Here is a 25,574-nt window from a genome sequence, read left to right on the forward strand (position 1 = left end):
TGATGGATTGGGTGATGACCATACTTTCGATAGTATGGATGTTGACGTCTCTCTGAGGGAACCAGTGAGTCCCTCAAGTTACCCTCTCCCCTCTCCTCAATGCAATCACCCCACCACTGAGGCACGACAGGAAGAAAGACAGAGGAATACATTGCCATTAATATGGCTTCCATACTTCAGTGGAACTTGAACGGTTTCAGAGTATATGTGAGGGAACTACGTCTATTAACTCAGGATAGACGAATGTGTCTCTGTATTCAAGAGACACATCCTAAATTGTCTTACGCTCTGAGCTGCGTGGCTATATTCTCCACAAAAAGGATGATCTTACTAGAGAGATAGCTAAAGGAGGAGTGGCTATTTTCATAAACAACGTCTACCACTCCTTGCTTCTCTCCCACACAACCAACCTGCAAGTAGTCTCTGTATCGGTACATGTGCGTCATCAGTTGGGAATACATTACCTGCCCCTCAATGAGGTGTTAAGACAGAGAGGCTTTCCGTGACCTTTTTACTCATCTCCCCCACCCTTTGATTCTTCATGGTGATTTTAATTCACATAATGTGCTTTGGGGCTCTGTAATCACCTGTCCCAGGATTTGAGCATTCGAGATCCTTCTCATATCCTCATTTGGGTGTTTGTAGAACACGCACTTCAGCACTGCAACAGGGTTTCACTGCTGTCGATCTCTCTGTATGCTCCCCAGCCCTTGCACACACCGCTCATTGGGAAGTGGTTTATGACTTGCACTCAGGAGACCACTTCCCAATCTGGATTCAGCTGCCAGACAGAGTGCTGCCCAAAAGACAGCCGCCAAGATGGATGATTTGAAAGACAGACTGGATGCTTTATAGCCAACTCGCTGTATTTGAACGCCTTGACAGCGCTCATGAACAGGTGGATCATGTTATCCAAATGATCCAGAATGTTGCTGAGCATTCGTTCTGCAGACTTCTGGCCACCTAAAAAGACAACTTGTTCCTTTGTGGGGCGATGAATGCCACTCTCCAGTCAGTTCCAGGTGGGCAGCTCTGCGTAAGTTCAAGTGCCAGCCAACTGGAGCGAACCCCTTAGCCTTATGGGTAGGTAGGGTGAAATGTCATCACATTGTTAGGGAGAGCGAGAATAGATCGTGGGAACAGTTCTTGATCATCATAAACCGTTTCACTAGAAGTACAGTTGTATGGGAGGCAATCTGGAGGATTTCTGGGAGATTTGGGATATGTCCAGTAGGTGCTGTAATGGGGAATTGAAGTCTCCAGACCACCCCATGAGACACTGTCCATACTATGGCGGCCTATTTTGCCACAATTACCGCCACTGCCAGTCAGGATGTGGCTTTCTGGCGCTACGGTGTGGCCGCTGAGAGGGGCAGATGGGACTTTAGTTCATCACTGATGAAGAATGTAACTGTCCCTTCCGCAGGTAGAAGCTGGATTCTGCGTTAGCTGCAGCTCGTTACGCGTCATGTGGTCACGATACGTTCCGTCACAGTTCGTTACGGCACCTCATGGGGTGGAGCAAAGCTGTTCTCGCCCTTTTTAACCTTATTTGGACGTCATGTCACTTGCCCAACTAGTGGCGAGAGCCCATTTTAATTCCACTTTGACAACCAGAGTAGGACCGAACATACCCGAGTAGATATCGTAGTGTTGCCTTCACTAGTTATGTGGGAAAGACCTTGGGACGGATCGGAAGGTCAACCGACGCGTTATCTGGATCCTAGAATCGAGACAGATCCTCAGTCGCCTTCAGAGTGTGTTCAGGAGGTGTCGCTCCACCTTCGATAACATTGCCCTCCTAGAAGGGCTGTACAACAAGCTTTCTTGCGCTAGCATCGCCTCCTGCTTATATTTTTTGACATCGAGAAGGCCTAAGATATTACTTGTCGGCGTATTATCCTTCGGCAGCTCCGTGAATTGGGTTTTCAGGGATGGTTTTCTATCTTAATGCACTCAAAAATGTTCAAATTGTTCAAATGTGTGTGAAATTTTATGGGACTTAACTGCTAAGGTCATCAGTCCCTAAGCTTACACACTACTTAACCTAAATTATCATAAGGACAAACACATACACCCATGCCCGAGGGAGGACTCGAACCTCCGCCGGGACCAGCCGCACAGTCCATGAATGCAGCGCCTAAGACAGCTCGGCTAATCCCGCGCGGCGTAATGCAGTCCTTCCTCTCACCCAGCTGTTTTAGATATCCAGTCTGTGGCGACCTCTCTGATCTCTTTGAGTACTAGAACGGTGTATCTCAAGATAGTGTTTTAAGTTTAACTGTCTTTTTCATAGATATTAGTAGTATGACGTCTGTTGTTGCATGTACTGGACAGTGTTCTTTTTTGTTGACGACTTATCTGTTTTTTACTCTTCTCCGAGCCTTGCCACAACAACTTGTCAGTTACAACTTAGACGGTTGGGTGAAGAAGAGGAGTATTAAATTCGCAACCAAGAAATCTATGTGCGTTCTTTTTAACCATTCCTGTTCGGCTTTAAACTTGCCTGAGTCACAAACGAGGGACACTGTTCTCAATTTTAAACACATGGTGAGGTTTCTGGACCTCAGATTTGACTCCAAACTTACATGGTTGCTTCAACTTAGGGATCTGAAAAGCCACTCCCTGAAAGCACTTACTATTTTAAAATGTCTTTACCTCAATTCAAGGAGAGCAGACCCGACTTGTCAACTCCAGTTTTACAGGGCCTTTGTCTGATATTGGCTTGATTATGGGTGCACGGTGTAAGAGTCTGCGGAACATCTTATTTAAAGATGCTGGACATGGTGCACCACGAAGGACTTAGGTTGACCATGGGGGCATTTCTAACCAGTCCTACACCGAGCCTTTGTGTTGAGGCTGGTGAGCCGTCCCTTCACATCAGGCGACAACTCCTCGTGGTGCAACAGTCCTATAAAACACTGTTCACGCCATACACACCAGCACGCCATACCGTTGCTCGGCCACTAATGAAAGGCTCTTGCATACTAGACACCGAGTAATTAGTAATTAGGTCCTATGGGATTCACGAGAAGGGTTGTCTTTTAAAGATGGGTATGGTGTCGTCTGCATAATTAGGTGTCATGCAAACATTGGTACGTCAAGACGGCACCACAACTAAAGAAAGTCGCAGCAAAATGCGGCAACGAATCAGACACATCGTTGCAGACAGCCACCAAGCAGCCGCAAAACTATTTATTTTCGAGCGCAGTGCAGCTCAGTGCACTCTCTCCGTAATCAGCGGCCAATTGTAATCATCGCTTACGACGATAGTGCTGTCGTAGTACGGATCCAGCTGCGTTCGAATAGAACCGTTTTCCTGAACTTATTATCGGTTAAAGACTATTGCACTCTGATGGGAACATTCATTCTGCAGTGAAGTGTCAGTGACAGCATCAGATTTATGTCATCTGTATGGAAACTACTTGTATCCAAAGTTTTGTATTTACCATGTTCAAGTTTTAGTAAGTTACTAACTATTTGCGTGTGTTGTAGTATCTGCTCCATCTCCTGAATTAGACTTACCACAATACGCCACATGGGTGTGGCTGATTTTAAGATTTTACATGAAGATCCAAATAGATCTCCATCTTTGTTCCTATAGAGACCAGCACTGTCAAGACTTGACGAATTTTTAAGACAGATTGCACTCTCAGTTTTAGATTTCAATCTCTGTTTTTTTAACATTTTAGTTAGACATTGCTGTTTTACAGTTGTGCACACAGATGGCTTACAAGGGGACTTCCTCGGCTATTCAGTCGTATTCCCTGACCGTGTCTTCAGGGTTCGTCTTCGCCAATCCCAGTTGTATTTTTTTGCAGAGCCCCATGCGATCCTGAAGGCATTAGAGCGGCTACGGCGTCTTCAGGACAAACAGTTTCGTATATGCTTCGATTCCCTTTGTGCCCTCCAATAGTCGCAGCACATGCACCTAGCAGAGAGACTTGTCCTGTTCATACACGATCAACCATACTTGCTACAGTGACGGAGGAAGAATGTGTCATTCTGCTGGGTAGCAGCAGACAAGTGTGGTCAAGCTTGTAATATTTTCTGATACATATGGACTCTGTCCTAAGCTTTATACTGGAGATGTAAGTGTGTTTCAGAGTGGTTGGCTCGTCCCCTTTTATTCTAGTGATCAGCCAGCCGTAGATGTCTTCTTTTAATTCTTTTTACTGCTATGTTTTACATCTGAGAAGAAGGTCTTTGTTGTTTCCTGTGTGAGTGTGGGCTTGAAAGTTTGGACGACTTTCTTTACGTTTTTATTCGCAGTTCTCATTTCAAAACTTTTACGATCTTCCTCCTCACTAGTCTCATGGCATGTAGCACGGGCGCTAAAGACCTTGCTGTCGTGTGCCCACGAAACCTTATCATAATTACTGACATCGAATTTTTTCGACAATGTGAGCTCCTTGCACAGGCGCTACTTTAGAATGTCCCCTGATTACTACTTCGATGTTACTTGAAACTGATGTGTCGCAATTCTTCACCTCCTCTTGCGAGTTGACCTATTTTGGTGAAACTTGTCACATCGGGGGAACACAATTCAGGAACGAGAAACAGTCACGCTTTTATTCGCCTCGATAAATATTCCTTTAGCAATGCCGGCAGCCTCCTTGCTTTTTCTGTCAACGTAGTACTTAATGACGCTGACTGTAGATGTAATGTTATTTCTGCAAATTTACTTTTAAGGCCAAGCTGTAACACTTTGATGATACCAAACGTCATTTTCCGTTTGTGTTTCTACATACCCTACAGTAATATCTTTATTCTTATTAAAAAGGCAGTGACAAACAAAAGAATGTTAACATGATTATACAGGGTGGTCCATTGATCGTGACCGGGCCAAATATCTCACTAAATAAGCTTCAAACCAAAAAACTACAAAGAACGAAACTAGTCTTACTTGAAGGGGGAAACCAGATGGCCCGCTAGATGGCACTGCCATAGGTCAAACGGATATCAACAGCGTTTTTCTTTTTCTTTTTTTTAAATAGGAACCCCCATTTTGTATTACATATCCCTGTAGTACGTAAAGAAATATGAATGTTTTAGTTGGACCACTCTTTTCGCTTTGTGATAGATGGCGCTGTAATAGTCACAAACATATGGCTCACAATTTTAGACGAACAGTTGGTAACAGGTACGTTTTTTAAATTAAAATACTGAGCGCAGGTACGTTTGAACATTTTATTTCGGTTGTTGCAATGTGATACATGTACCTTCGTGCACTTATCATTTCTGAGAACGCGTGCTGTTACAGCGTGATTACTTGTAGATACCACATTAATGCAATAAATGCTCAAAATGATGTCCGTCAACCTCAATGCATTTGGCAATACGAGTAACGACATTCCTCTCAACAGCGAGTAGTTCGCCTTTCGTAATGTTCGCACATGCATTGACAATGCGCTGACGCATGTTATCAGGCGTTGTCGGTGGATCACGATAGCAAATATCCTTCAACTTTCCCCACAGAAAGAAATCCGGAGACGTCAGATCCGGTGAACGTGCGGGCCATGGTATGGTGCTTCGACGACCAATCCACCTGTCATGAAATATGCTATTCAATACCACTTCAACCGCGCGCGAGCTATGTGCCGGACATCTATCACGTTGGAAGTACATCGCCATTCTGTCATGCAGTGAAACATCTTGGAGTAACATCGGTAGAACATTACGTAGGAAATCAGCATACATTGCACCATTTAGATTGCCATTGATAAAATAGGGGCCAATTATCCTTCCTCCCATTATGCCGCACCATACATTAACCCGCCAAGGTCGCTGATGTGCCACTTGTCGCAGCCCTCGCGGATTTTACGTTGCCCAATAATGGATATTATGCCGGTTTATTGTTACCGCTGATGGTGAATGACGTTTCGTCGCTAAATAGAATGCGTGCAAAAAATCTGTCATCGTCCCGTAACTTCTCTTGTGCCCAGTGGCAGAACTGTACACGACGTTCAAAGTCGTCGCCATGCAATTCCTGGTGCATAAAAATATGGTACGGGTGTAATCGATGTTGATGTAGCATTCTCAACACCGACGTTTTTGAGATTCCCGATTCTCGCGCAATTTGTCTGCTACTGATGTGCGGATTGGCCGCGACAGCAGCTAAAACACCTACTTGGGCATCATCATTTGTTGCAGGTAGTGGTTGACGTTTCACATGTGGGTGAACGTTTCCTGTTTCCTTAAATAACGTAACTATCCGGCGAACGGTCCGGACACTTGGATGACGTCGTCCAGGATACCGAGCAGCATACATAGCACACGCCCGTTGGGCATTTTGATCACAATAGCCATACATCAACACGATAAACCTTTTCCGCAATTGGCAAACTATCCATTTTAATACGGGTAAGGTATCACGAAGCAAATACTGTCCGCACTGGGGGAATGTTATGTGATACCACGTACTTTTACGTTTGTGACTATTACAGCAGCGTCGATCACAAAGCGAAAAAAGTGGCCCAACTAAAACATTCATATTTCTTTACGCATTACACGAATATGTAATAAAAAATCGGGGTTCCTATTTAAACTACGCAGTTGATATCCATTTGACCTATGGCAGCGCCATCTAGCGGGCCAACCATAGCGCCATCTGGTTTCCCCTCTTCAAGCTAGACGAGTTTCGTTCTTTGTAGTTTTTTCGTTTGATGCTTATTTCGGGAGATATTTGACCCGGTCACTATCAATGGACCACCCTGTATAAGGGGCAAATAAACAGTTTCCATTTGAGGGGGTTGCTGCAGCGTATATCCAACATAGTGAGACTCCGATGCGAGTATATGAGCACCGTTATATAGACAGGGGACCAGTGTGGTATTCGTTTTTTTTCCCGACGCGAGTGCGGTAAATGCGGAAACGAGAACTATGGCGACGTTGTTGCCAAATGCGTCTAAACAGGACCATCGGATTGTTATTTTTGTTTTGGGTACCGAAGGACAAACACCCGTCTATATCCATCGGAAAATAAAGAATGTGTACGGGGCAGCATTTGCGTCGAAAACCACCGTTGTGTAGTGGTGCGCCAGGGAGTGCTGCTGCTTCATGATAACGCACGTCCCCATATCGCAGATGTCGTAAAGCAGAAGTGGGAGACACTCGAGCACCCGCTCTATAATCCTGATCTCTCCCCGTGCGACTATTACGCCTTCAGTCCCTTGAAAAAGGCCTTGAAGGGTCGACGATTCCCGTCAGACGAGGATGGGCAGAAGGCAGTTACGGACTTCTTCACGCAGCAGAACGTGGTTTTTTACCAAACGAGTATCTTCAGCCTGGTGCTCACGGCGATTTTGTGTCTTTGGCATACCGATACTGCACTGTACGGTCTAAGAGCGGAAACTTTTTGATCGCCCCTTACATCATAGCCAATGTACTCGACGAGCTTTATGAGTGTCGAACAACCGGATAGTCGTACTCTGATTAATTGTTGTACTTCTTTGTCGCACTGCAGGGCTGTTATCTCGAGCTGGACTGGCCTGTATGTGATTACTGAACAGCTAACCTGACGTTATGAAGCAGATTAAATGGGAATCTTGTAAATTTTAGTTTAAAAGTGCTATACCATAATGAACAGGTAACTGTGGGAGCAAATGATATGCATAAATGCAATGCAGATTTTATGTCAAAGGAACGGGTAGCGTAATTAGAACCCCAAGCAGCAGTTTTAAGAACGGTTTAGTTTTGTTTATACGCTAGGCATGCACGTTGAAAGGGATTATCAGCACTCTTCACGGGACTTTAGCAACACTCTGCCGTATAGTTCTTCAAATAACGTCACATATAGGCCTATGTGAATTCACATAAGCTCAATTTGTGTTGTTACTTCAAACCACTGAAGAATCTACAAAGAATCGTTGTTCAGACCTTAATGACATAAATGTCACAATGAGCGGTTAACGCAGCTGTTTCTTTAGAAATTATTTTTATAGTAATTCTCAGGCAAAAATCAATACTGTCATGTTCATACCTTTTATAGTAATCAGCAACAATAATGATCAGCTAATTAATCTGTATATGTATGTGCTAGTGCCGAGTAAACAGTTGTTCTATAAAATTTGAGGACATAAAGGATATAAGGTATCTGAGTTTGATGACCAGATAATCAGTACGAACCTTGTTGGCTGTGACGAAACTCTTTGTCGTACATGTGATACACGAGGGCGTGTGCCTTGAGGATATTGGCCGTGACCATATAACCGGCACCCAAGTGGTGAAGCAGCAGCTGTGGAGCCATGAAATTTGGCTGGAAGTAGCCTCTGGCAACGTGGGTAGGTTCATTAAACGTAAGCCACCATTTTACCTGTAAGATTAGGTACATACCAATTAGTGCGATGTAGTTTCTTAGTGTAGTATTTTGGAGGATAATAAAAGGACACATTTCGTTTAGCATGTCTTGCTTTTATAGATCTAGTTAGATATACTCACAGGCGGATATAGGTTATAGAAGGAACAAAGATTATGGTTTTACGTCCCATCGACAAAGGGGACATTAGGGATGGGATATGGACTTGGATAAGCGAAGGATGAGGAAGAAATTGGAACTGTTCTTTAAAAGGAAATTTGCTTTCTTCGAAACAACGTATTCGGGGACAGTGGCTCAAATTTGCGTCCGCCCAACCAGATTTACTCTTTCCAAAGTTTCCCTGAATCGCTTAAGGCAAATGGTGGGATGATTTCTTTGAAGGGGTATGGTGGAGTCCCTTCCCCATCCTTCGCTAATCCTAGCTTGTGCTCCGTCTCTAATGACTTCGTTGTCTACGGGACATGAAACTCTAACCTTCTTTCCTTACTTCCTTTTGGAAACATTTCAGTCGGATAAGATAAAGGTGGAGAAGTAATAGGCCACGTCCTTCAAAAGGAATCATTAATTTTTTGAAACAGCCTAAAATCAAAAGAAACGTAAACAAATAATAAGTTAATTAAGAAAATACTTTGCACCATAAGCGACCTCTAAAAGTATTGGTCAGTCTAAGAGCATAATTTTTTTTTAACGTAATGAATAACACTTGAAATAAAAAAATGGTCTTGTAACTTCGAGCTTTACATATCGTAAGATGCAACTATTTCTCTTCTGCAGTGTTCAACTGAACCTAAAGATCCAGATGGACGGGCTTGAATTAGATTCATTGTACGAAAAACTATTGCTCCCATGATTGAAACATGTCAAAAGTCATCTAAGTTCAGAGGATCTTACAATATAAGGCTTATTTCAAGGAGAGCAGTAAATGTTTGATCGCCCGCTTGGTATCAATGATTCGCTTAAAGAAGATCAGAACACATTGGCTAGATGATGATCTTAAAAATGAAATATTGAAAAAGTCGCGCGCGTGCGCGGGCAGGAGTAAGTGTTTTTTTTAATTGTTGTTTCGCCTTTGGATTAAAATTTGCAGTGCCCCAGTTTCAGAAATTTTGGCTATTCTTTTATCCAAAGTAAACTGCCCAAATGACAACAGAAGCTCGCGTTTCAGGAATTTCACTGAACATAAAGATTACCGATTTGCGGAAAATGGTAAAAATTTACGACTGATTTAGATAGTACGAAGTGTGTAGCAGGAAACTAGGCAACATGAAGTTCAGAGTACCTACCAAATGCAAATGTTAGTACCTGCCTCGTTATCCGCGTATAACGTGGGACGCAATGCCTGTCAGAATGAATGGCAAAATATGTGATTAAATCCGGCGCACCAAAGGTCATGGTATGAAGCAAGTGTCGCTTTTCCTGTAAGTGTTACCGCATTAAACGTTTCAGTCTACTAGGAATTCAAGTCAGAACTGAGGACGAACTACGATAATAATTAATCAAGAGCGCCGCCATATCCACTGCTGACATCAGGAAACATTACTGGAGGATAGCGAGTAAGTGGTTGTGAACGAATTTATCTTTGGACATTAAAATTACGCAAAAACTTATAACACTAGAGGAATGATATTTTACTGCTGAACGACATATCAGGTAAATACAGTACAAAAACGGAAAAATAATATGGTTGAAGATCTCCCAAAAGAATGTCTTTCTATTTTCACCAGATCATTTTCCGTTTTACAGTATTAAGTGGTCAATCGGTGCAATATCCTTACTTTATAAGGTTTCGGTTGGAATTTTTGCATAGCTCTGTGAGCAGATATTACTGACACGCCAGTCTAAAGTACTAAATGGCGCCAGGAATTTCTTAGACTTCTTACCAAGGCCGCTCCTACGTCCTCTAATTTATTCATGGATAAATCTGCCACGCAGTCGGAGCAATGTGTCTGAGCATCATGGAGTGACCGCAGCCGTCTTATGGGTCTATTGGTTTCCTCGAAATAGTAGACAGCTCTTGCGCTGTATATCAAATACAATGTATTTAATATTTTCGAATCTGTTGCTCTCAAGTTCGTTATTTACGCTTCTCTGATATTTCCTCTTCATACAGACGACCATTAATGGTGGTTCATTAACTGCTCTGTTCAGTGCGATGCTCTATACCGATAATTTCTATATAGTGATACGGAATGAACTGTTGTGAATGATTCTGTCATTTGCTGCTGTTTCACAACACGTTTCGTAGCTTCGTTGTTGCTCCTTATTGACATTGCTAGATGTAGGAGGTTTAAAGTTGAGTGTTTCTCACATTCAGCATTGAATATGATCTGTACGAAATGGCTGAAAAGTTCTCGTAATTGGTCTATTACTGCTTAACTATCTAGGAAAATAACTTCTTCTCTGCTGGGCCCACAGGTGCCATAAAGTCATAATATGACATGTTCTTTATACTTTTACAAAATTATCTGCGAATAGTAGTGTGCGACAACTGCCGAAACAAGCCTGTCGTGAACCTAAGTTAAAAAAAAAAAAAAAAAAAGAAATAAACTATCTACAGTTAATTTTGTAAAAGTATAAAGAAGCTACCTGAGAAAAATGTAACAGTATCATCTTCATATCTACAAAACAAACTTTTATTTACTAATAGGTGCCGCGCGGGATTAGCCGAGCGGTCTGAGGCGCTGCAGTCATAGACTGTGCGGCTGGTCCCGGCGGAGGTTCGAGTCCTCCCTCGGGCATGGGTAGGTGTGTTTGTCCTTAGCATAATTTAGGTTAAGTAGTGTGTAAGCTTAGGGACTGATGACCTTAGCAGTTAGGTCCCAGAAGATTTGACACACATTTGAACATTTTTTACTAATAGGTGGTTCGAACAAATCATCGAATTTCATAAGTAATCAACACAAATATCACTTTATGGGCCAGAGAGGCATCATCCCATGGTTAGGGAAACTGAGAAATAAATGGCTGCAGAGTTGAAAGTAATAACATGTTACTGCAAACCTAAGACATCCCTAAACTCCTTTGTTCATGCGATACCAACAGCGCTGAATGTATTTAAATTTTTATGTTATATATATTACTGTAGGATCAACTTTAAATTTGCATACAGACCCAAAATATAGAAACAATGCGCCTTGCTCCACTGAATATCTGCATGTTCTTGACTGGTTATGTCAGTTCTCTGTCTCTCTTCAGTCATCTGCTGTTCTTAAAGGCGTCCACTTCCTTCAGAATCTTACGTCGTCTCTTATTTAGTTTGAATACTGTGCCTAAACTATAATTTATCATACACTTAATAAGGACCCCTTTTAATCAGTTATGTGCTGAGTTCTAGAATAAGTGCTTGCTGATACATCAAGATTGTGTGTTTGTTGCCTAATATGACATGAAGTCCTTTTAAGAGAAAATCGAGTACGTAATATATAAGAAGGATGACTGTTTTGTTGATGACTTAAATGTCTCAGTGTTTTCACACAGTATTGCTGGACTGCGCTGCGTTTGAAGTCCCTGGGGTGTTTTCGAAACAACTTGCAGTTGCCATCTACATGTAGCAACATTGAGAAACCGCCTCTGTTTAAAGTCAATAAATTTAGTTTCGAATCGTGTATTTTTGAACTATTGAAATCAGCTTCGTGACGTTTAACTCGCTTTGTTTCAAATTTATCCATGCATAGATTTATTTGAACATTTGTCGAGACATTTCCTGCTGAATTTTGTTCGTTTTTCGGCTAATGGAATCTATTTGCAAACTGATAAGTGACAATGTCTTGAGAAGACATTATTCCATATTTTGTTCTTTCTCGTGCGCTTAATGGACTGTTAATAACAGTATATCTATCATCTTCAATTACAAACATAATCTCGGGCTCATATGTCTAATTTGTCTCTATGACTAACAAAAGTTTGTATTTTTTTTTTTTTTTTACATTCTACGTGTTTAAAATGGCTCTGAGCACTATGGCACTTAACTTTTGAGGTCATCAGTTCCCTAGAACTTAGAACTACTTAAACCAAAACTAACCTAAGGACATCACACAAATCCATGCCCGAGGCAGGATTCGTACCTGCGACCATAGCGGTCGCGCGGTTGTAGACTGTGGCCCCTAGAAACGCTCGGCCACTTGTGCCGACCTCTACATGTTTACAAACATCAAGGAGTACATTTATGTTTTTGAGAGTTACGTCTGCTTCATTTTTTATTAAAGAAATGAAACTACTATTAATTTTACGACCAGCTCCGGTGAAATTTTATGCACGAACAGTGAATTAAGAGTGAATACGTTTAATTAGTCGTCTGAGCTCTTATTTCGCGTCCTGAAGCACAATGGAGCTTCTGATCTTCATTCTGAGCACAGATATTTTGGGTTACATCAGAAATCTCTTCAAGGAGCCAAATTGCGTTCTCCTGTTGGAGATGAACGTAGGAAACGTGGACTGTAGGAAACAAGTAGGCTATGTGGCGGCACATTGATTCATCATATTCCTCTGAAATAACATCGATATAAAACTATACTTTACATGTATTCTGTAAGTTTATCGACACAGAACAGTTTCAGAGTTGATAGTCATAGAAGAGAGACGGGAACGTGCATATAATAGTCTGCCTAGTGAACAATGTAGGATTTCCACATCATTTCCACGCATTTTGGGCACTGTGCGGAAATCTCTCGTGAGCAGTTTCAGCTATTGTTCCACAAAAGGGGTATCACGAAACGCGATACACATTCTAAGTATCGCAAGGCACTAAATTAATGATTCAATGCCATTTAAGAAGTATTAGCAGTTCCACCCCTACCGCAAAACTACTACGGCTACATTTTCATATGCACTTCGTCAGTTTGTTTTGATTTTAATTTTGTGATCATTGTTGTGACCGCAACTCCTGCAAGCTAGACCTCCTTGCAGCAGTGGAGGTTGATTGAGACAGCCTATGCGCCAGGCAGAGGTTGACTCGTGCTTTGGTAGCTCAGACGGTAGAGTACTTGCCCGCGAAAGGCAAAGTTCCCGAGTTCAAGTCTCGGTACGATACACAGTTTCAATCTGCAGGAAGTTTCATATCAGCGCACACTTCACCGCAGAGTGAAAATTTCATTCTTGAACCCTGTCTGTGATGCCCGACATCTTACTTGCGGTGTCTGCCACTGGAATTTAGTATCTCCGTGACGCTCTCAATCATGGGAAACCAGTTCGTGTTTAAATCTAAAACCCTTCATTGACCTTTTTCCACCTCCTTCATTAATCTTATCTAGTAAGAGCTCCAAACCGAGGAGCACTGTTGAAAAATATCCTAACCGAGAGTGCCAGAAGCTATCATTAACATTGGTGACTTCCATTTCTTATGGATTCATCCAACGATTATCGCTCTGACATCACCCTTCCGTACAAATTAGTTTTTTCAGGTATGTGTGACGCCGTCAGCAGCACCACCAGTCATCATCGCTTTCGGCGTCATCCTTCATGTCAGACCGCTCTGCCGCCCGTTTTGGCCGATCGGTTCTAGGCGCTTCAGTCCGGAACCACGCTGCTGCTACGGTCGCAGCTTCGAATCCTACGTCGGGAATGGATGTGTGTGATGTCCTTAGATTAGTTAGGTTTAAGTAGTTTCTAAGTCTAGGGGAGTGATGACCTTAGATGTTATGTCCCATAGTACTTAGAGCCATTTGAATCATTTTGTGACGACAGGCTGACAATATCTTCACAACCTTCCATTTTGTCCAGATTGTACCCGAACGCATGAGAAAAAAATCCATTGCCCTCTTCAGTGGGTCATGTATGTATGCATCTACATCTATACTCCGTAGGATGATTAATAATTGCTGCTGCAGTTTTCTGGGTGTGTACAGCGGACTTAGCAAATGAAGTTTTGATAAGGAACCCATGCCAGGAAATGTATTGTTTGGATGTAAAATCCATTTGATGATCGGATTATTTTCCAATGTTCCACTTCACGGTACGCAAACAGTGGAGACAATGAGCTCTGACCTGTAGGAGCACGAGGCATGAGCAATGTTTCGAGTACTTTTCCTCGGCTTCTCTTCTGCGGACGGTCGACGTCCTCTTCGAGGTTGAGAGTGCAGCTCGCCCGTGGAGCACCACAGCCAACCCTCCAAGTCTCGGATACGCCAATATCTCGCAGCCGTTATTATAGTAGAACGAACGTGTTATGTGATGTCATAATTACTACAGGGACAGACAACGGAAACATCTTTCCAGCTTGTTTGCCACCGTGAAATGGGGAATTCGAAAGTGATTCGCTTGGAAGCCGGTAATAAGAATTCTGAATCACTCTGTATACACCTCTGTGAAGTGAATGACAAATGGTACTTCTATAATGTATTCTTCCTGAACAATTCGCGTGTTGACTGAGAGAAGTATGATGGCTTAAAAGCTTCTGTGCGTGCAGTAATTAGTCTCATATATCTTTGCGGTCCTTACGGGAGCGATAAGGATGTGGTTGTAGTATACTCATAGATCCCTCACTCACTGTTGATTCTTGAAACATTTTTAAGTAGCCTTTCATTGGATAGTTTGAGTTTATCTTCAGTCATCTCTTATGAGACCAACAAATCTGTGACAATACATCCTGCAGTTCATTGCACACGGGCCCCACTGACGTGTCATTAATATACGTGTCCAATAAAGATCAACATACATCTACAGAAAGAGAAAACACTACTAAGTTTATTTACAACATCTACGCATAATAATTGAGATATACGCAACATAAAAGTGAATGATGTTCTTGATAGAAACAAATAGTCTTGAATGTTGATACAACCAGATAACACTATTATTTGTAATTCTTTCGAAGTTGCCGTGAGAAAAAGCTTTTTCTGGCGGTGACTTGTTTCGGACATGACATCCATTATCAAACCATCGCATTTATGTCCGAATGTCATGTCCGAAACTAGTCACCTCAAGTAAAGGATTTTTCTCATCGTAACTTCTACAGAATTACAAACAATAGTTTCAATAAAAGTAAGATAGTGTCAAATGGTCCGCCCCCGGTAGATGAGTGGTCAGCGATTCCCGGCTGGGTCGGAGATTTTCTCCGGTCAGGGACTGGGTGTTGTGTTGTCCTAATCGTCATCATTTCATCCCCATCGACGCACAAGTCGCCGAAGTGGCATCAAATGAAAAGACTTGCACCCGGTAAACGGTCTACCCGACGGGAGGTTCTCGTTACACGACATTTATTTAGTGTCAATTGAAGAGGTGTACAGCGATCTGGATCCCATTACAGATACTATAGGGAAGAAAAGGGTTTTTTTTTTGGTCACATTATGAGGATCCCAGAAACCAGCATACCAAGGAAAATTAAAGAGAAACTTTAGAATACTAAGCAACAAGGATTGTGGATAAAAGAAATTAGGGAGGATATGGGAGAGCTATAATTAAACATGAACGATTTGCAAAACAAAACAGAAAATTTAAAGAAAGTGAAAAACATAAAGCCGCACGGGGTAGCCGTGCGGTCTAAGGCGTCTTATCATGGTCCGCGCGGCTCCCGCCGTCGGAGGTTCGAGTCCTCCCTCCGGCATGTGTGTGTGTGTCGTCCTTAGCGTAAGTTAAATTAAGTTATATTGGGTAGTGTGTAAGCTTAGGGACCGATGACCTCAGCAGTTTGGTCCCATAAGACCTTACCACAAATTAAATTTAATTAAAACCATAAAAATAAGATGTGAACCAAAAACTGACAATGACGTACAATTAGAAAGGTATTTACAGTGAAGAAGGAAAAAGAAAGATCAGAACGATTCAAAAGGTACTGGGCAGTTCAGAAAGAAAACTGATTGAAGGAGAGGACCAGGAAATGATTGTCTAAAGTGGTCAAGTGAGGCCATAAAAGCAGAAGAAGGAAAGTATGTTGCTGACTCATTTTCCCTGCATCACGCTGTAGGTTCATATAGAATCAGATAAGTCAATGACACGGAGAAATGCTTATTAGCATTGTACTACGTCGTTGTATTTTCCTCATGCAGTCTTCCGTACTAAGGTGAATAAGTCTGCAGATACACTGAATCTGAGAACAAAGTACTGAGTCTGGCTGATTAAAAAGACGCTCCAGGCATTCACAGTCGCAGGCAGTGAACTCATATGAACTCCGCATCATCTGGTGGCGTCTACTCGCATGCGTGGCTCCCCCCGTTGGAGGCAGCGAGCAATGGAAGCGCTAGTACACCGCCCGCGCTCTGGCTGTAGGTGTAGGAGTGCCGTCTCACGGTTAGCTGTGAGCGGCGCGAGGCGCGACGAACGCGGTCGGTGAGTGTGCATTCGATACCTCTCCCACACACCTGAGCAATATTCTGGTATGGACCATACCCAGAAAATATTAGATACAGCCTCCCAGGTAGATGCCATTTTCCTTGCCTTCCGGAAGGCGTTCGATACAGTTCCGCACTGTCTCCTGATAAACAAAGTAAGAGTCTACGGAATATCAGACCAGTTGTGTGGCTGGATTGAAGAGTTTTTAGCAAACAGAAGACAGCATGTTGTTATCAATGGAGAGACGTCTACAGACGTTAAAGTAACCTCTGGCGTGCCACAGGGTAGTGTTATGGGACCATTGCTTTTCACAATATATATAAATGACCTAGTAGATAGTGTCGGAAGTTCCATGCGGCTTTTCGCGGATGATGCTGTAGTATACAGAGAAGTTGCAGCATTAGAAAATTGTAGCGAAATGCAGGAAGATCTGCAGCGGATAGGCACTTGGTGCAGGGAGTGGCAACTGACCCTTAACATAAACAAATATAATGTATTGCGAATACATAGAAAGAAGGATCCTTTATTGTAAGATTATATGATAGCGGAACAAACACTGGTTGCAGTTACTTCTGTAAAATATCTGGGACTATGCGTGCGGAACGATTTGAAGTGGAATGATGACATAAAATTGGTTGTTGGTAAGGCGGGTACCAGGTTGATATTCATTGGGAGAGTACTTAGAAAATGTAGTCCATCAACAAAGGAGGTGGCTTACAAATCACTCGTTCGACCTATGCTTGAGTATTGCTCATCAGTGTGGGATCCGTACCAGGTAGGGTTGACGGTGGCGATAGAGAAGATCCAAAGAAGAGCGGCGCGTTTCGTCACAGGGTTATTTGGTAAGCGTGATAGCGTTACGGAGATGTTTAACAAACTCAAGTGGCAGACTCTGCAAGAGAGGCGCTCTGCATCGCGGTGTAGCTTGCTGTCCAGGTTTCGAGAGGGCGCGTTTCTGGACGAGGTATCGAATATATTGCTTCCCCCTACTTATACCTCCCGAGGAGATCACGAATGTAAAATTAGAGAGATTCGAGCGCGCACGGAGGCTTTCCGGCAGTCGTTCTTCCAGCGAACCATACGCGACTGGAACAGGAAAAAGAGGTAATGACAGTAGCACGTAAAGTGCCCTCCGCTACACACCGTTGGGTGGCTTGCGGAGTATAAATGTAGATGTAGATGTAGATTTTCGTAAGAAATCTCCTTTATAGACTTACTGTACTTTCGCAGTATCTTACCAAAGAATCGAAGTCTGCCACTTGCTTTGCCTACGACTGAGTCTACGATATAATTCCGTTTCATGCAACAACAAATTATTACAGCCAGTTATTTGTATTAGTTATGTGAGTCATCGATACTGAAGTTATAGTGGACTACTTCTTTCGTTTTATGACGTGCGTAATTGTACATTTCTTATCATTTAAAGCTGGTTGTCAACTTCTGCACAACTTTAAAACCTTTTCAAGCTCTGACTCAATTTCAGTACAGTTTTTTTCCACACAGTACTTCGTTACCGATGAGTGTAACAGCTGCGAAAAGTCTGAGGTTAGTATTAATGTTGTGTAATGGGTCATTAGTATACAATGCGAATAGCAAAGGTCCCAATACTATTTCCTGGTGCACGCCCGGCGTTACTTTACACACTTGTTGATGACTCTCCGCCCAAGTTAAAATGCTGCGTACTCTCTACCAAATATTCTCAAACCAGTCACAAATTATATTTTATACCCCATATGATTCTACATTCATTAATAATCGTTGGTGTGGTAGTGCTTTTTGGATGTCAAGAAGTATTGCATTGATCTGACTGCTTTAATCCATGGTTTTTGAGATATCATGTGAGAAATGGGGGAGTTGGGTTTCGCATGACCAATATTTTTCGAATCCAGGCTGGTTGGCATGGAGGAGGTCATTCTTTTCGAAATATACTCACGGAAAGAACCACAAAATCAAGAAGGATTTGTGTGACATGAACGAAAGTTGATATCCGTGTTTCTATGTATATCACAGATACGATGTCTGTTCAAATTTCTGGCCAGTCCCATAAGAGTTTGCTTTAAATACGCGCTGTAACGGTCGCGAGCCTTAGTTACCTTCAAAGGAGTCTACTGGGGTACACTTAAATGTGGCACCCGAATATTGTAATGATACTAATGTAAACTAAATGAAACTATTGTACTGTAAACGATGTATGTCTCTGATACGCTCTATAAAGCGGATCGCTGACTTTGCACGACCGCAGATCCAAAGATACTGCTTCTGGTCTGAGATTGTGGTGTTGGAGTAAGAGAGCACTTGACGCATAGGACTGTATGTGTACCAGACTGAGAGCGAAAGAGGATGCAGTAGGTAGTTCTTGTGGTGTGCTCTCTAAAGCTCACAAGTGTTACATTATAATGTAGGAATTTTCTCATATCAATATTCTGTGGTACACCGCACGTAAAGTAGGTAGCTAAAAATGGCGAGTGATTTTATAATGGAATGTAAAGTGAAACGATGAAAAATAATTTAATTGCGACAAGAAAGGATTATTGGATTGATATTACAAAGAATCTTTACGAGTATACGTATTATTGGAAATATAAATGTGGGAACAGAAGTCTTCTCGCAGTTAATGTAAAGAAGTAAATTTTTTATTAATTTTCTTTTGCCAGTGCGTTAGCGTAAATGAGGTGACTGATAATTGGTTCAAAAAATGGTTCAAATGGCTCTGAGCACTATGGGACTTAACATCTATGGTCATCAGTCCCCTAGAACTTAGAACTACTTAAACCTAACTAACCTAAGGACATCACACAACACCCAGTCATCACGAGCCAGAGAAAATCCCTGACCCCGCCGGGAATCGAACCCGGAAACCCGGGTGATAATTGGTAACAGTGAGTTCTGTGTTGAGTAATCCCAGAATTTACGTAAACAGATTTGATTTACTGTATAGTTAGGTAGTTCCCTTTTGTAATGTTTCTAAGATTTGTTAACACAGGTATACGTAATTTGAGGATTTGTTTTTAGTGATATTAGGTAATACCTGCTGTACAAATCTCATTGTTAGCGACAACGTCAACAAAGAAAGGTTTTCATTTAGTAAAAAGGATGTAATTTTTCTGAGTAATGTAATTTCAGTTGTCAGATGTTCTGAAAAGCCAAACTTAACTTCGAATACAACTTCACTATTGAAAAAGTCAGTGTTAGTAATCCACCCAAATCACTACTGCCCCTGTCGAGGTCATATATTTTTAAAAGACACCGAATTTTTCTTAAATGTTTTCATTTATCAGCCAAAACAATTTCATGTATATTTCAAAGTATTGCAGCCAGCACTGCACACCGCTGAACCTGTAGCCAGTATATTTTATTTTTCTTCATGAGAGAGCAGGATATAAAGCGATCCACCGTTGCTGCTTTAGAGGTAAGACAATTTTATTTATCTGTTATGTGGACAGGGACCAAAGTTATCAGTTTTGAATAGGGCCAGATGATTCAGTACGTAAGGGGCTGAATGTATACAGCATGACTGTATTTCTTTATTGGTATTCGGAGTTGCATTGCCCAGTCAGTTAGTATAAAGTTTTGCTAACAATAACACAGAGTAAGCACACCATTTGCAGCTACAACATGCTACACAATAACACCAGTTTTGTGTACATTCCCAGTCCAGGCATTCATTGAGGTATTTCAATACTTATAAAGAACGTTACAACCTTTGAGATTGGACGTGATGAGTTGATGCTGGTCAAGAACGCCTTTAAGGTGACAAAGTTGTCACTGTCAGTACCTCACTGAGTTTGAACGAGGTTGTGTAATTATGCTACGAGAAGCAGGATGTTCCTTCTGCGATACTGCAGACAGATTTGGCACGAATGTAGTCACTGTACGTGATTGCTGGCAGCGGTGGTCACGAGAATGTGCTGTTGCAAGAAGACTGGTTTCCGGACGGTCACGTGGCACTGCCGAGAAGGAAGACCATCATGTTCGGCGTATGACCTGGCGCATCGCACTGCATCTGCAGCTCCAATTTGAGCAGCAGTTGGCACCACAGAGACACTACGAACTGTTACAAATCGGTTACTTCAAGGACAGCTCCGAGCCAGGCACCCTGCAGCGTGCATTCCACTGACCCCAAACCACCGATATTTGCAAGTTCAGTGGTGTCAAGCGAGAGCTCACAGGAGAGCAGGGTGGAGGCCTGTTGTTTTCTGATGAAAGCTGGTACGGCCTCGGTGCCAGTGGTGGCCGCATGTTGGTTAGCGGGAGTCCAGGTGATTAGCTGCAACCAACCTGCCTGTGTGCTAGACATAGTGGATGTACACCTGGAGTTATGGTTTGCGGTGGGATTTATAATGACAGCAGGAACACTCTCGTGGTTATCCGACGCAGCCTGACTGGAATGTTGTATGTCAATCTGGTGATGTGAGCTGCTGTGCTGCCATTCTGAACAACTTTCTAGGGGATGTTTTCCAACGGAAGAAAGCTCGCAAACTTACCGCTGTTGTAACGCAGCATGCTCTACATAGTCTCCACATGTTGGCTTGGTCTGCTTGATCACCACATCTTTCTCCAGTCGAGCAGGTATCGGACAGGATCGGACGACAACTCCACAACCAGCATTAACCGTCCCCGTATTGCTCGCAGGCATGAAATTCCATCCCACAAACTGTGCGATACAGTGCAGGCAAGTTTGTGTGCTTTTTATTCAACATTCTGGCGGTTACACCGGTTATGAATGTACCAGCATTTCACGTTTTGAACTGGTTATCTCTCATTTGCAGTAACCTATTACCTTGCAATGTTAATCTTTTAAATATGTCTCTAATGACCTCGATGTTGACTGGACGTTAAACCTAACCTTGTTTAAATATATTACCTAAACAAATATATTCCAGAAATTTCCATAGTTTACAATTTTGCCGGCCGGAGTGGCCGTGCGGTTCTAGGCGCTACAGTCTGGAACCAAGCGACCGCTACGGTCGCAGGTTCGAATCCTGCCTCGGGCATGGATGTGCGTGATGTCCTTAGGTGTAATTAGTTCTAAGTTCTAGGCGACTGATGACCTCAGAAGTTAAGTCGCATAGTGCTCAGAGCCATCCGTAGTTAGCACACTGGTCTAGAATTCGGGAGGACTATAGTTCAAACCCGCGTCCGGCCATCCACATTTAGGTTTTCCGTGATTTCGCTATATCGCTCCAGGCAAATGGTGTGATGTTCCTTTGAAAGGGCATGGCCGATTTCCTTCCCCATCCTTGATATAATCCGAGCTAGCGCTCTGTCTCTAATGACAGCTGTGGCCGAGGGGTTCTAGACGCTTCAGTCCGGAACCGTGCCGCTGCTACGGTCGCAGGTTCGAATCCTGCCTCGGGCATGGATATGTGTAATGTCCTTAGGTTAGTTAGGTTTAATTAGTTCTAACTCTAGGGGACTGATGACCTCAGATGCTAAGTCCCACAGTGTTTAGAGCCATATGACCCATCTAATGACAGCGATGTCGACGGGACGTGAAACCTAACCTTCCTTTCTTCCTTAAATGTGTTACATAGATAAATATATTCTCGCAATTTCATTACTTTACAGTAATTATTTTTTGTTATTGCAATTTTTTCCGTGAGTGCAACAGATGGATGTCAAGACAATGGACAGTAGTTTTGTGAATCACTTTCTCTCATAGAAAAATTTACGTCGCTATAATATGTCGCAGTAGAGTGGGTCGATCGTTAACAATAATTAGCTAGACCGACATAAATTAGCAGTGCGGGAAGAGACAAATTCACGAATACCTGACTCATCGGAAGTTTATTATGCAATAGCTGCTAATTCAAAATTAGCAGAAATCCAGCATAAATTTCGAAATTTAGAGCTGTTTGAAATCTCCTCGAGAGTTAGTTATAATAATCACACTATTTTAATAAACTGTCATCTGACTATGGAAGCAACTTAATCAGGTAACTTACTCCATTTAGTTTTTGGTAGTAAATCCCAAAATTTATTTGGCCTGTACACCTTCGTTGCATTTGATTCAACAGGTAAAGATGCTTGTAATACAACGTACAACGCAGCTCTGTTCCGAGCCTCCAAAAACTGCTGCAGGAAATTTGGAATAATTTGCTCCCCAGGGTTAGGCTTCGCAACATATGTATTATGAAGTCCGTATAACAATGAAACATGCTACCTTCCACGAGCTTTACCCCGATCTTCCAGAGTCTTTCACGCGAAAAAGTGCAGTTAGTATAATGTAAAATTTGGCAACGTTTCTAACGATATCACACATACATTTGATTCTTATATTTTTCAGCCTAGGTACTCCACCTCTACATCCCCTGAAGGCAAATAGGGCGCTGCGGAGCTACAGTTGAATCCGCCTCCAGGCTCAGTTACGCAGTTGAAAGGAACGGAAATCCGTCCATACATCGTTAAACACACTATTCTCTTCCAGTACTTTTTCTTTGGGTCCTCAGTAATAGTTAGTAAGCGCACAACATGGAGTAAACGCTGCAACATTGTATTAGTGTGATGCATACACGCTATTTAGTGTTGTGAACTCAAGTGAGTCAAATAAAAAAAATCTCACGCCTCCCGAAATTCAAAATAAAACACTTGTTAGTTTCGTACAATAACTCATTTAGCTCTGTCGACCGCCACTGGCGCCGCGCGGCCGGCATTAATTTCAGTCATTATTGTTACTCGGATTTCAGGGTTGGTGTGAAATTAAAATAATTCCGAATGATAAGATCTTTATTTACAAAGCAGTCGCGGTCCGCAAGGAGCAGGCACGCTGGCCGCATACGTACCGCGGGCCGCGGCTCACCAACCGCTACTGTAAATTGTCTGTGACTACTGGCTTTGGTAGTCCTTCAGGATCTAAAAAATCGAATTAATGTCTTAATTTTGGTCTCCAGTGCTTCTGTTTCACATATGGAAACCCTGACAAGGAGTTTGTGAGATATTACAGGCAGCGTGTCCACTAAGAATTATATGTACATGCAGAATATACACTCCTGGAAATTGAAATAAGAACACTGTGAATTCATTGTCCCAGGAAGGGGAAACTTTATTGACACATTCCTGGGGTCAGATACATCACATGATCACACTGACAGAACCACAGGCACATAGACACAGGCAACAGAGCATGCACAATGTCGGCAATAGTACAGTGTATATCCACCTTTCGCAGCAATGCAGGCTGCTATTCTCCCATGGAGACGATCGTAGAGATGCTGGATGTAGTCCTGTGGAACGGCTTGCCATGCCATTTCCACCTGGCGCCTCAGTTGGACCAGCGTTCGTGCTGGACGTGCAGACCGCGTGAGACGACGCTTCATCCAGTCCCAAACATGCTCAATGGGGGACAGATCCGGAGATCTTGCTGGCCAGGGTAGTTGACTTACACCTTCTAGAGCACGTTGGGTGGCACGGGATACATGCGGACGTGCATTGTCCTGTTGGAACAGCAAGTTCCCTTGCCGGTCTAGGAATGGTAGAACGATGGGTTCGATGACGGTTTGGATGTACCGTGCACTATTCAGTGTCCCCTCGACGATCACCAGTGGTGTACGGCCAGTGTAGGAGATCGCTCCCCACACCATGATGCCGGGTGTTGGCCCTGTGTGCCTCGGTCGTATGCAGTCCTGATTGTGGCGCTCACCTGCACGGCGCCAAACACGCATACGACCATCATTGGCACCAAGGCAGAAGCGACTCTCATCGCTGAAGACGACACGTCTCCATTCGTCCCTCCATTCACGCCTGTCGCGACACCACTGGAGGCGGGCTGCACGATGTTGGGGCGTGAGCGGAAGACGGCCTAACGGTGTGCGGGACCGTAGCCCAGCTTCATGGAGACGGTTGCGAATGGTCCTCGCCGATACCCCAGGAGCAACAGTGTCCCTAATTTGCTGGGAAGTGGCGGTGCGGTCCCCTACGGCACTGCGTAGGATCCTACGGTCTTGGCGTGCATCCGTGCGTCGCTGCGGTCCGGTCCCAGGTCGACGGGCACATGCACCTTCCGCCGACCACTGGCGACAACATCGACGTACTGTGGAGACCTCACGCCCCACGTGTTGAGCAATTCGGCGGTACGTCCACCCGGCCTCCCGCATGCCCACTATACGCCCTCGCTCAAAGTCCGTCAACTGCACATACGGTTCACGTCCACGCTGTCGCGGCATGCTACCAGTGTTAAAGACTGCGATGGAGCTCCGTATGCCACGGCAAACTGGCTGACACTGACGGCGGCGGTGCACAAATGCTGCGCAGCTAGCGCCATTCGACGGCCAACACCGCGGTTCCTGTTGTGTCCGCTGTGCCGTGCGTGTGATCATTGCTTGTACAGCCCTCTCGCAGTGTCCGGAGCAAGTATGGTGGGTCTGACACACCGGTGTCAATGTGTTCTTTTTTCCATTTCCAGGAGTGTATTTGGTTGAGTTGTGTGTATTTGGAAGTTGCAATGATCAGGCAGCAGTAGCCGACCGAGACCGACGCAGCAACAAGCAAGTAACCGCTTTTGTGTCATCTACGAGTTCCTAACCGGGAGCGAATTTTATTGTATCATCTGTGTGCCTTAATAGCTTAGTTCCTTGAGTTTCTGCGTGTAAATTTGATATCTAATAGCCACAGTTGACGTGTTTTCTTTTGCGTCGAAAAGTAAACCGATTTTATGACATATTACATGTTCCTAATCAGGGGCAAATTATTTAGTTTCATCTGAGTGAATCCCCACGGCCAGCCCACAACAGTGGTGCCCATCCACTGCAGCATCAAGCTGTGTAACCGAAGCCATCACAGCCTGAAGCTGAGAGCGAAATGTCACCAACTCGGCTCGCATCCGCACACAACAATCGCAGTTCCTGTCAATACTAAAGACCGTGGAAAACTAAACTGCCGAAATTTTTGCGAAGAACCTAACGGTGTTCCGAAAGGATAGGCTAAACATGGTTGGCGGTGGCGTGTTTGTTGCTGTCAGAAGTAGTTTATCTTGTCGCGAAATTGAAGTAGATAC

At 43.3% G+C, this 25,574-nt stretch overlaps 1 protein-coding gene across 1 annotated transcript in view; it reads right to left on the reverse strand.

Moving 5' to 3' along the window:
• Positions 1-25,574, reverse strand: part of LOC126249717 (myrosinase 1-like) — a 300,669-nt gene that overhangs the window by 146,095 nt on the left and 129,000 nt on the right. Inside the window, exon 5 of the mRNA XM_049951398.1 lies at positions 8,128-8,314. Within this exon, the coding sequence (XP_049807355.1) occupies positions 8,128-8,314 (187 nt within the window). The remainder of the gene's footprint in view (positions 1-8,127; positions 8,315-25,574) is intronic.

This window comes from Schistocerca nitens, chromosome 3, assembly GCF_023898315.1.
Source record: "Schistocerca nitens isolate TAMUIC-IGC-003100 chromosome 3, iqSchNite1.1, whole genome shotgun sequence".
NCBI classification, from domain to species: domain Eukaryota; kingdom Metazoa; phylum Arthropoda; class Insecta; order Orthoptera; family Acrididae; genus Schistocerca; species Schistocerca nitens.